The sequence below is a fragment of the Phycodurus eques genome, chromosome 5 (genome assembly GCF_024500275.1).
Source record: "Phycodurus eques isolate BA_2022a chromosome 5, UOR_Pequ_1.1, whole genome shotgun sequence".
Lineage (NCBI taxonomy): Eukaryota > Metazoa > Chordata > Actinopteri > Syngnathiformes > Syngnathidae > Phycodurus > Phycodurus eques.
In genome coordinates, this window is record NC_084529.1 from 21,676,116 (window position 1) to 21,689,227 (window position 13,112).

The 13,112-nt window shown below is 40.7% G+C and overlaps 1 protein-coding gene across 1 annotated transcript; it reads left to right on the plus strand.

The window, feature by feature from the left end:
- The first annotated feature begins 1,698 nt into the window (after positions 1-1,698).
- Positions 1,699-11,536, plus strand: zgc:136858 (uncharacterized protein LOC678543 homolog). The gene is made up of 18 exons (XM_061677294.1): positions 1,699-1,756; positions 2,613-2,727; positions 2,797-2,971; positions 3,483-3,594; positions 4,220-4,326; positions 5,482-5,608; positions 5,707-5,827; positions 7,156-7,241; positions 7,332-7,459; positions 8,023-8,082; positions 8,334-8,397; positions 8,481-8,575; positions 8,765-8,893; positions 9,164-9,278; positions 9,947-10,084; positions 10,165-10,331; positions 10,947-11,023; positions 11,100-11,536. The coding sequence occupies exons 1-18, from the start codon at positions 1,699-1,701 to the stop codon at positions 11,293-11,295; spliced, it is 2,070 nt and encodes a 689-aa protein (XP_061533278.1). The 3' UTR covers positions 11,296-11,536.
- Positions 11,537-13,112: the final 1,576 nt, after the last annotated feature.

Sequence of the window (13,112 nt, forward strand, 5' to 3'; positions counted from 1 at the left end):
GTTTACAAACCTGAACTTCACAGACAAGCTAGGTGAAACCCTCTTCCATGCCTACTCGTTGAAAAATATATTTAAGGTGGATTTACGGCGGTGGCTGTAACTGTCTAGACTACATTTAACAAATATAAACATCCACTGCAGTGAATGAGGAAATATGTCAATGCACCAATCTTGGAAAAATACGACTTTATTGCCATAAAATGACAACTTTTTTTCATCCCAACAAAATGCGTCTTTGTTCATGTGATTACAACTTTATTTCTTGAACAAATACGACTTTATTCTTATAACTTGACAACTTTTTTCCCCTCCAAAATCTTTGTCATAACATTGTGCATATTTTCCCCAAAAATAGGTAACTTTATAATTCATATGGACTTTAGAGGTACACATGGGAGTTATGTTTAATTAGCGTTTTGAGTGGTCCCTTCGATAAAAAAATCCTCCGTGTATGGAGTCCCTGGACCAACAAAGTTTGAGAATCCCTGGTATAAGGATCCATCCATCCATCCATTTTCTGAGCCGCTTATCCTCACTAGGGTCGCGGGAGTGCTGGAGCCTATCCCAGCTATCTTCGGGCAGTAGGCGGGGTACACCCTGAACTGGTCGCCAGCCAATCGCAGGGCACACATAAACAAACAACCATTCGCACTCACATACACACCTACGGACACTTTAGAGTCTTTAATCAACCTACTACGCATGTTTTTGGGATGTGGGAGGAAACCGGAGTGCCCGGAGAAAACCCACCCAGGCACGGGGAGAACATGCAAACTCCACACAGGCGGGGCTGGGGATTGAACCCCGGTCCTCAGAACTGTGAGGTAGACGCTCCAACCAGTCGTCCACCGTGCCACCAGGTATAAGGATGTTAAAAAATGGGGGGGGGGGGGGGGAAACACCTCGGCCCATGTGACTTAGGATGTATTACGCTGTGGACAACTGCCATTACATTGTACGCTAATGTGTGGGAGAATTGAACTGGATTGTATGTACAATTGTAGTAATAATACAGTGACCAGAAATACAGAAAATGAAAAATCTGTAAGTAACATTTATCGTATACGTTGCAGCTGAAAATAACAAAGTATTTGTTGACATGAATGATATGTTCTAATCCAAAAGACCGACTTCTGGAGAATTAGTTAACCAGTAGATGTCTGTTATTGATGCTAGCTGGCCGTGTCAACAGTGTCTGGGGTTAAAGTTCAGCCTTCTGGGCAAAGTTATTAACTTTTTTTTTTTTTTTTTGTAGCGGCAGAGAAGGTAAGCACCAAATGCATGTGCAAACTGCTCTTGGCTTATTCATTGTACTACTTTGGACTGATGTAGTGTATATTGTGGGTGTAATATTGATGAAAGTGTAGGTTTAGTATAAAATGCCCAACTTACCTTAAAACAAACTGTCTTTTTTTTAATGAAAACCTACTGTACAAAAGGGAATGACACAACTTGCAATATTTTTTTCTACTTGTGGAAAATTAATCTTTTGGTTGTATCCTTAAAGGTGTAGAAATTCGTATTTTTTTTTAACAATTAAAGCAATCATTTGAATGTGGTCTATAGAGGGAGAGAGCGAAAACAATGTTCCAAAAGTGTAGTGTAACAAGTTGTAAGTGATAGATTAAGGACAGTGTTCCAGAATGTTATTAAGTTTCTTTGTGTTGTCAAGGTACTCCCACAAAAAAAAAAAAAAGAATGCTCAAGCGAGTCTGCACATTGATCATTAGAAGAGGACTTTTGACATTTCAGAATGGTAAGAATTGCCTTTTTTTTGGACTTAAAATATGGCTTTGTATCAATTATTGCCTAAGGAATTGTACTTGGTAATTAAAGGAGTGTTCAATACTGGGAACGATTAGAGAACTACAGTGCCTAAGTGACTGAATTAATAAATAAGCTGGTTAAATAAAATAATTTCATTTATTCTTGTTTTGACTAGTTTGATTCTTTATATCAGCGATTCAGAGCTGTTTTGTACTGAAAAAGCTTGAAAGTGTGAATTTGACCTTTTAAAAGGATACGTGTACGAACTATGTTAGGAGTGTACTGATGATTGCGATCAGAGGTGGCAAAAGTACAGATGTTTGTGTTAAAAAAAATGGTAAAAGTAGAATTATTGATTAAACTCCTTTGATACGACCAGTTTTTATCAGCTTTAGGCCCACACTTTTTTTTTTTCCACTTTATGCTCTAAAAGCTAGTGGTGAGAACTTAAGTGAAGTACAAATACTTTAAACGGTACTTAAGATGATTTTTCAGATATCTGTAGGCCTAGTTAACTTGAAGTTGAGTAGTTAAAACTGTAAAATGCATTAAAGTACAATGTAAAAACGAATTTTCCCGTAATTTACACTTAATACTGCACCTGTTTTGATTAATTTGAAGACCTACATGGTTTTTTTTTTGGCACATTGTGTTTAAAAGTCACTGTTGGGAAGTAACGAAGTACAATTTTTCATGTATCTGTCCTTAACTGGAGTATTTAATATACTGTTACTCCCTAAATTTGAAAATAGTGTTCTGTACTTACTCCTCACTTTGTCAAAATAGGCTTGTTACGTCCCACCACCAACTACTATACAGTAATAAATATATGGTGGTTCTTTTAGACAGCGCCTTCAGAGTTCATCCATCGGTATCGCATGCACTGGCAGAAAACCGCCCAGTGGTGGCGCTAGAGAGCACTATCATCACTCATGGCATGCCCTATCCTCACAATCTCAGGTATGTGATATGAATAGCAGCACACTGTTACAACTGTGATAATCATGGTGAATGAGTGGATCAACACAGCACAGCCAGAGAGGTGGAGGCCATAGTGAGGGCCCAAGACGCCACCCCTGCCACTGTCGGGGTGATTGAGGGCAAAGTTCACATCGGTCTGTCTACGGAGGAGCTGGACTTCCTGGCCCGCTGTGACGGCTCCGTCAAGGTGTCTCGCCGTGACCTGCCGTATGTGGTTAGCCAAGTGAGGACGCAACACTCAGATGTGAAATATAAAACTCGGTGTACTTCCGTATTCAATTGATGCAGAGGTGGCAAAAGGTAATTCCAGAATTGGAGGACAATTTAGGCACCAACATTTTTTAAAACGGGACCATTTATTTGATACTTCTTTTGTTTTCAAGAAAAACAGGTAAGAAACCAACATATACGTTTTTAATTGTGTATAGATGAGCCAAGAACCACTTAAAATGCAGAGGGTCATAAAGCATCAACACCATGCTTATAGCATGTACACAATCAGGTACTCGTGTTATGTAAACAACTGTGTTAAGTTAAAAATGTTCTGGGCCAATTTTGACAAAGTATGGAGTAGAAAGTGCAGTTTTCAAATGTAGTGAGTAAAAGTAAAAAGTCATCAGGAAAATAAATTCTCATTAATACGTACAGCTAGCTAAACACTCAATTTAGTACAGAAGCAAAGTATTTATACTTGGTTTAAGTCCCACCACTCACTGGATGTGATGCGTCCTCAGGGGCTCTCTGGGGGAACGACTGTGTCGGCCACCATGATAGCGGCACAGCGAGTTGGCATCCCCGTGTTTGTCACTGGAGGCATCGGGGGAGTGCACAGAGATGGAGAGAATAGTAAGACGGACAGCTTTTTATAATGGATCGCTTTGCAAAGGTGATGTCGACTGTCCCTTTAGGGCTACTGTTCCAGGAATGCAGAAGTAAGCTGAAGGAAATCTTGGGTGTTTGCGCATCCCTAAAAAGTCCATCCATCCCTTTTCTATTGTGCTCATCCTCATTAGGATGACAGGTGAGCTGGAGACTATCCCACCTGACTTTGGGTGAGAAGCGGGATATACCCTTGACTGGTCCCCAGCTAATCACACAAACAACCAATCACATCTATGCACAATTTAGTGTCGTCAGTAAACCGCACATGCATATTTTTGGAATGTGGGAGGAAGCCGGAGAACATGATGAAAACCCACACGAGCACTGGGAGAATATGCAAACTCCACACAGGAAGGCCAGAGCTGAGATTGAGATTAGCATCCATAATGAGGGAAAACACAATAGAAAACGAATGGATGGAACTATTACAATTACATTTAGTTTTTACATTACCGGTACTCAACATTAATGAGCTTTTTTTCACCTCAGCATCATATTTTGTCTCACTTGGCCCTAATGCATATTTTGGATTTTCATCCAATATTGAGTTATTGCCATTATGTTTTGACATTTTTCGGTATTTTTCCAGGTCTGGATATCAGTGCGGATCTAACAGAACTCGGCAGGACTCCCGTTGTTGTGGTGTCTGCTGGAGTCAAGTCTATTCTAGACGTTGGGCGCACTCTGGAGTTCCTCGTAAGAGCTTTGAGGAGACATACAATAGCACATGTACTGTATAACTATGACTGACAATGAATTGTTACTCTGTAGTTCCTTTTGGCAAAAGTACTCACACTCGGTACTTAAGTAGAAGTACAGATGCAGTTGTGTATTGAGATACGAGTGACCCAATTTAGGGGTTTTTCAAGATATGAGCTGTCATCTTGACAATGTTTTGCTTTGACTTGCAAGTACAAACTTGAGATAGTGCTGCATGGTGGCAGTGAACTCAATTCAACTCACGGTCAAACTAAACATAAATCAAAGAGAATTCCAAGTGTATCTAAAACAACCACAGTTTTGCCTTGGGAAAGTCTGCTTATCTTAAAAGTATAATCCACAATAATGTTTTGTTAAAAAAAGTCATTTTCACCACTACAAGTGTAGATGACAGAATGCTGATTAAGCCTATCAGCATCTGACACATCTTGCTATATTTTTCAATAGATGTATTTTTTTTTACATTTAGTGCCTATCCTATACCCTATTCCCGCACTACATCACTTGGTGGCACACTAAAATGAAGTGTCGCATTTTACCTACAAACGGGCAGGCCCATATATGGGCAGGGTGTGGATTGATTGAGCCATTGAGAAAGGAGAAAGCATGCGGCGTTGGAAGGAGGAGGGCCGACAAGCATTTTTGCCTCTGTCATATTGAAGCGACGAAGGCTTTGTTGTAATGCTGAATTAAAGCGTAAGGGGGTGCCAGAAATCACAGATTATAACTTTAACGCTAACATGCCGGTACATTTAAAAATGCCTTTGACATGCTGAGAATTAGCATTGATAGTTGCGGTTTTAGAACCCTTTAAGAAACAGAGAGTTGAACACAAACAGTGGAGCAACGCATGTAGTCAGATAATATAGCAATACTCACAGGCATATTCTTTATTCTATTCTTCGTTGTTTGTTTCTGCAAACTGTATCATACTGCCCCCCACCACCACCGCCACCCCCGGTGCTTTAGCTACATAAGTAAAATGATCTGTTAAAGTACACATATCTGTTTTCAAACTTAAGGAGTAAAAGTCAAAGTCATCAAAAAGATATATACTCAAGTCAAGTACAGATACAGTACCTGAAAAATCTGCTTTAGTACCCCCCAGCACTGTTTATTTTCCCTAATCAGGAGACGCAGGGTGTTTGTGTTGCCACCTATGGACCATCAAAGGATTTCCCAGCCTTCTTCTCTCCACTAAGTGGATTCACCTCTCCTTACCAAGTCGGCGACCCTGACAAGGCTGCACAACTCATCGGTAGATTGACTTTTCAAAATTCAACCCAATGCCCAGTAATTTCAGAAAATGCATTGACATTCACAAATGATCATGATGTGTCATTACCTTCCCATTAGAGAGTGCTTTGTCGCTTGGTGTCCACAGTGGCGTGCTGATCGCTGTGCCCATCCCGCAGGAGTACGCAGCAGCTGGCCAGCAGATAGAGCAAGCAATACAGACGGCCTTGGCAGAGACAAAGTATGAAAATTATATTTATGAATCAAATTTACAAATGAAAAGTTAACCCTTACATACTGTTTGTTTTCCATGCACAGGCCAGTTTTGACACAAGCCCAGAATATCCTTATAATTCTCTATATCAAATTATGAACTGAAGATCTTTTCAAGGTGTATTAATAGCCTGTCTGACATAAATAAATGGATGTTTAATCCTTAATGTAGGTTTCGGAGAAAAGGGAAAATGTACTTTTGCAAGTGCAGTGATGCCTTGAGATACGAATGACCTGATTTATGAGTTTTTCGAGATCCGAATAGCATCAGTGCCACGGTGTTGTAACCATTTAGTCGATCTTTGAAAACAAAAACATGTAGACGGGTAATATAACATTACTTACAGACATAGTCTTTATCCTCTGCAGAAAAAACAGCTAATGTTATTGTGGCTTACTAAGGAGTAACAAGGCCCTCTCCATTAGGGCTCGGACTCGCTCTCTAAATCCCCTTTCACTAATCGTATTTACAGAAATGAAGGACTAGCGAATCGGAACTGAATCGTTACTCCTTGTACTATTCCGAAATAATAATCCAACAAATGAAAAATCCACTGGCACGTTTCGGCTGGCGCATTTTAGCTGCTATGTCTCCCTTTGGAAAAGTTTAAAATGGCTTACTTTAACCAGGATCCCTCACTAGTCCTTGTGTAAAGGTAGAAGGCTGTGTCTGTTTTGGCAGTCAGCGCCCTTAATCGTCACTGCCAAGTGCCTTCATGCCTTGGAACAAGCTGCCAGCTAGCTACAAGACTTAGCGTGCTGGCTAGCTAGCCTGCTCTCTTAATCTTTCATGCTGTGTTGGATAAACATTCTCGAATTCAATATGCTGTGGTCGTGGGCTTCGTCTGTGGCGCTTCAGTGAATAGCCACGCAGCTACTCAGAGCTAGGATAATAAGGGAAGCCTCATTCAGCGGGGCGCTTGTTTTCTTCTTTTTTTACAACAAACTTTATGGCGATCTTGATGAAGCTACAAGGTATACATGCACAGAAGCAATCCAAGTCAAAATGACAGAGGCCGTAAACACCACAATCATGGAATATATCTAATATTGCATTGCATTTCCATTCATTTAAATGGGGGAAGATGATTTGAGATATGAGTGTTTTGAGCTACGAGCGTAGCCATGGAGCAAGTTCAACTCGTATCCCAAGGCACCACTGTACTATGTGTGCATTGGAAACTGAACAGTAAGGGTGAAAAGCTAGTGTTGACTTCTCTCCTCCATAGTTAGATTTCACGGTCGTCAGTCTGCATTTCCACACAACAGTTACTCTCTTTTTTTCTTCTCATTCAGTGCTCGAGGCATCACAGGAAAAGACGTGACGCCGAACATTCTCCAAAGGATCAACGAGCTGACGCAAGGAAAGTCCCTTCAAGCCAGTATCCTTCCAATAATTCATGTCTAACCGTTTGCACAGGAAATGGACTCCCCAATGTCAGTATGTTATCTCTCCTTCATTTTGCTTATAGATATTGCTCTCATTCATAACAATGCAAAAGTTGGCAGCCAGATAGCCGGTGCGCTGTCAAAGCGGGTGAACAAAAGAAAGTCAAGTATCGCATCATATCATCCCGCCAAACAATGTGAAACCAATATCGTGAGTGTTATCAAACGCAGATGTTTGATTTCAAGGAGACATTTTTTAAATCCGTTCCCAAAAAGTGAGCACCTGTAACATAACATGTCAGTGCCGCATATCAGAAGCTAACGCTGTTTGCTAACGCTAATCTGTGTATCTAACAAAACTAGATGCAGCTCTGCTTACCTTTTGACTTTAACATGATAGTAGGTGCGTCGCACCCGTGAGGAATCTGGATGTTTCCGTATGATTGTGTTTCAGACAGCATCATTGGTTGAAAGTGGCTCTGGATCTTGACTCAGCCTAACCAATCATGTTGTGTGTGAGGGTGGTTATCATGTAAATTATGCCCACTGTTGTTGTGGAAGTGCAGAGCAGCTCACTCACAGACAGATTCTGAGAAATGGGCAGATAACAAAAAATTTACATGGTTCTTTAATTTCACACTTGATGGTTGGGCAGACATCCTTGAGACTCAACTATTTGTAAACAAGCCATTATAAAAGTAATTTTCATAATATGTCTCCTTTATAGTTTACGAGCTCAGTCTACATCAACAATGCCACTCTATTTTGCTGCAGGTTGTCGTCGGGGGTATAAATGTGGATTTTATTGCAAAAGGAAAAACGAAAACACTTCAAGTAAGTTTATAATGCATATCATACATACAGCAGTGTTTCCCAACCTTAATGAGCCAAGGCAAATATGGTATATCGCATAAGAAAACAGCACACTGGCAAATAAAAATGTCACAAAAAGTGGATACACATTTAATTGTTACCTTCTGCCATCTAATGGAAGAGCATTTAATAGTTTTTCCTGTCACTATACATCGCTGCCATAGATAGAAGAATAAAGATGAAGGTTATTTTTAAGCTGTTGTCACTCTGAGTTTGGACAGACCAACCCAGGAAGTTTTTGTCAGTCATATGGAGGCGTAGGACGAAACATCGCTGGTGGGTTTGTGTGATCTTTGCTCGATTGTGTTTTCTTATGTAATCTGATTGATTTAATTTTTGGGGTGTGCTTGTCTTTTAAGAATGTCTGAGTCGTTTGGGTCATCGGCCGATGTTCATCTCAGCCACCGGAGCTGATTCTCAAAGCGATGCCGTCTTCAACTACTGCAAACATATGGTATCTGTTGTCTGTAGGGTTGCAGAATTACGGAAATTTTCAAAGTTGGAAACGTTTCATCGGAATTAATTTGTTAATTTACCAGAAAAAATGCCCACACCTTAACAACCTCAGTCATCAGATGCCGTTCAAGTTATATTTGATTTTTTGGTCGGTAAATGCCGTTGGCATGTGTGCTTTTGCCGTCAGGATACCAGCGGCGTGACGAGGTTGGAAGGCCAAAGCACAGCTACCTACTGTGCGGTTATCACTGAAAATGGAGAACTCAGTCTTGGACTGGGCGACATGGACATTCATCAGCTAATAACAGAACAATATGTAAGTTCTTCTGAAAAGCACTAGGCCACTCCGAAGTGGCCTAGTGCTTTTTTAGATTCAATTCTCTGAGGTTGTGGGTTTGAATCTCAACTCAGGCCTACTCTGTGGAGTTCTCTTCCATGCTTGCATGGGTTTTCTTCATCACACATTAAATAATTAATGTTGGGTTCACTCTAAATTTTCCATAGTCTTCTCTGGCACTGAACTGAGCATAAAACTAAATAAAATGAATGTATTATTTGCATTTGTCTTCTTACGGTCTTCCAATAGGTGTCACAGTTTGAGAAGCAGCTTTTGTCGTCCACCCTGGTGTGTCTTGATGGAAACATACCAGCCTCCACCATCAGTTATGTTTGCTCCGTCGCCAAACAGCACAACATCAACGGTACACGCTAAATCAGAGGTCTCAAACTTGCAGACCGGGTGCCAATTGAGGCCCGCAGGACGATATTTTGCGGCCCCGTACTTGACATCAATGTTTAGTGTTAGTGTGGCCCATGCATTGCCCTGGGCTTTTTTTTTTCTTTTTTTAAATCACCTACAAGCTACCATATCTCAGGCTCATGACAGCTTTCAGCGGTGTTTGTTGATAAGTTAGCCAAAGTCAATTGGCAACGCTAAATAAAAATAAAATGTATAAAATAGTGTACAGTAATGCAATAGATTACTGTTTGTTTAAGAGTTTAAAAATGTGTTTAAGAGCATAGAAAGTGTTTATAAGCGTACGGTAGAGATAAACAGGAGTGTGGGGGAAAATAAGAAGAGTTTGGGGCAGTTCATACAGCTTTAAAATATGTGTACATAATTAAAAAAATATATGTGGTCGCCACTTCGTGGATTTCTATTGTATGAGTGGTCTGGAGCTTAACCCCCGCAATAAACGGGGGATTACTGTACTTGAAACCCTTTTTTGTGGGATACTTGACGCGGCCCAGACTCACCCTGGCTCGTTCTATAGCGGCCCCCGGATAAGTTGAGTTTTGAGACCCCTGCTCTAAGTGAAAAACAGAAAGTCCTTGACATCAAATTTGAGTGCTTAATCTCAATGTGCAGTTTGGTATGAGCCGACGGATTCAAAAAAAGCTTGTAAACCCTTTCTGTCCGACGCCTGGAAGTCGCTGTCCTACGCGTCACCCAACCTGGCGGAGTTGTGCACCATGAATAAAACGCTTGGCCTACAAACACCTAAAGGTAAAGATCTGAAGAAATACAGCTTTGTTTGTGGTCATGTGGAAGTGAGGATGTGGTTTGGGGGTCGGGGGCGACATCAGTGCTTCCAAACTCCCTGGAGCAGGTGCTGAGTCTGGCCGTGGCCCTCTCACGCCCCCTTCTGGAGCATCTCCACTGCCTGGTGGTGACCCTGGGAGAGAATGGAGTGGTGGTATGCGGTGAGCACCATGTGGGCTCAGTCAATCTGAAGCCAAGAATAGAGAAGAAGGCAAGAACTTTACTGTTTCAATTCACAAAACTAAAGAAGATCAAAGATAAATTAAACTGGTTGACTTAGGAGTTTTATTTGTTGTGACTACGCTAGTAACTCAAATCAGTCGTAGTTCAAATCATCTTTTCCATTTGAAATGAATACAAATGCAATTATTCTGTTCCAGCCCCCCCCCCCCCCCCCCCAAAAAAGTGTTTTTTAATCAGAAAAATAGCACTCTGCAGTACACTTTCGCACTTTATAAAAGCATACTGTAAAAACAATTAAATACAATGTAGAGAAACATTTTTGACATTTGTTTCACTGCGCTTTCTCTGAATTTAATCTCCATCACTATTGTTTTATCCTTTTTGCCACTCTCGCTTATATTTGTGATTTCCTCCTTTAACTCAATGGACATCATTCACTTCTCACCTTCTTTGGAGCCATAGTTAAAACAAAAATGGCAAAAATACACACAACAAAAACAACACCATGCGAACACAAAATTCAACTATACCTGTCATTTCACTGCGAGGCAACTTATGTGAACTGATGATGTCTGGACGTTGGATGAATGCATGGATGGGTAGAGGATAATAAATATCTTATTGTGTCCATTTGTAATTTCAGACAAGGAAGCTGTGCGCTCTCCACTACCCAGCACTGAGTGCAGCAGCACATAAGAACGTCTCAGGAGCAGGAGACAGGTAGAAAGCAGCTCTCTTTCTGATATGTTTTAAAACGTTCAAAGCAAAACACGAGTCATCGTCTCCCTGTATGCAGTCTTGCAGGCGCCTTGATGGCCGGGATCATCCAGGGTCGAGACACGGACGCATGTGTTCGGATGGGTCTCCTGGCCGCACGCTTGTCCCTCGCATCACCACATCCTATCGCTCCCATGCTGAGTACACACTCTGTAGAGCCCGACCGCATCCAAAACCACAGCTGGCCCAAACCAACATTCATGTGGCTTGACTGAAAGTGTTTGGAGTTGGTGCCTCTAAATTGTCCGTAGAATGTTGTTGTTTGTCTGTATGTGCCTTGCAATTGACTGGCAACCAGTCCAGGATGTAACTCCACCTCTTGCTCAAAGTCAGCTGGGATAGGCATCAGCACACATTAAATATTGACACTTTTGGCCCAATTTGGACATTTTCACTTAGGGGTGTACTCACTTTTGTTCCCAATGGTTTAGACATTGATAGCTATGTGTTGAGTTATCTTGGGGGGATAGTAAATTTACACTGTTATAAAAGCTGTGCACTTGCTACTTTACAGTACATTGTAGCATTGCAGTGTCTTTTTTTTTTTGTCCCATGAAAACATAAAATATTTACAAAAATGTTATGGGTACCTAATTTTGTAAGATACTGTATGTATTTTAAGCATGCAAAATTAATTATATATTGTAATAATTCCAAGCTTTTAAAAACTATATGCTAACCATTTAAGACAGAGTTGGGCAAAGTCCAGCCTGTGTTCTATAATCTGACCCATGGAGCATTTTATTTTTCACCTTTTAATAAAGATCCTTTAATATGTGTTGCATTAATTTAGCTGTGTTTCCCCAGATGTATGAGTTAAAATGTGTTTGTTCATGTTTTAATATTTTTAGTTGATCCACAAAGGTTGAATTGAGGCAACTGGACTTGTTTGTGTTTGTGGAAGACGTTTCACCTTTAATCCCAAAGGTGTCTTTAGTTCTAAATTAGTAGGTGTGTAGTCTCCAAATTATGACGCTGAGGGAGTTGTTCACAATAGGATGTTATTGTTGACGCTGTTGCCCTGCGTATAAACCTGTCGTTCACTCGCCTGGTGGTAAAATCTCAAATGCAAATCTGACACATCAACCACAAATCTAGTTTACGAGAAAATATGTTTCTAAACAGAGGAGGTTTGAGACATCACCTATCGTCTGGTTATAACAATGTCCTGACATCCCACCATCCAAAGTTTGACTCATTCCATGGTAACAGTGGCTGGAATGAGTTGTTTTGCTACCAGGCGTGTGAGCAGTCGGTTGGCCACACCCCGGCGACAACAACACCCTATACTGACCTTTGCGAATTACCGTGACCTGGATGACTGAAAATCTACTCATAGGCATATTTTTTTGTTGATGATAAACATTAATATTCCAAATCTTTGCAGTAAACAGCTGCGGAGGGCCCAATAACTGGGTTTGCCTCGGGTTATCAAATGACTAAATACACCATCCCCTCTTGCCTCAAAAATTGTTTGTTCCGCCCAATCCCTCCCACTTTTCCATCACTGTGTTCTGAGCGTGCTATCTACACAGAGCAATACACTGCTTTTCAGTGATATACAGTCATGGTTTAAATACCTGGCTTAAACCAGGATATGTGGAACATTTCTTAACTTCTACCACATAATACCAACACGCTAATATCATTACCATATCTCATCTTTGCTGCATTTAATTGTAACTGTTCATGTCATGCCAATGACCTAACATTATATCTCCTATACGGACACAGAGAGGGAGAAGGAGAGAGAATATTTTATTACAGGTGCAACAATTAATCGATTCATCCACAACTGTTTTGATAATTGATTACTGTATCCTTTAGAGACCTTGTTTAACATAAAATGATCCAAATCCTCAGAATTTCAGCCTCTCAGCAGTAAGTAGATTTCTGTAGTCCTCCATGAATGCAGGCTGGTTATCTTTGTGTTTAATCAAATAAGTCATTTGCAAACATGTACTTTTACTTTGGAAAACAGTGATCAACAGGTTAGTCCTTTTTCTGACATGTTACGGCCCAAACTAGTAAC

What these genes read in the sequence shown, in the direction of transcription:
- zgc:136858 (XM_061677294.1), top strand. Translation starts at nt 1,699, where the DNA reads ATGCTCAAGCGAGTCTGCACATTGATCATTAGAAGAGGACTTTTGACA. An exon ending in GCACAGAGATGGAGAGAATA is followed by an intron (nt 3,595 to 4,219) that starts GTAAGACGGACA and finishes GTATTTTTCCAG; the next exon opens with GTCTGGATATCAGTGCGGAT. An exon ending in AGGAAAGTCCCTTCAAGCCA is followed by an intron (nt 7,242 to 7,331) that starts GTATCCTTCCAA and finishes TTTTGCTTATAG; the next exon opens with ATATTGCTCTCATTCATAAC.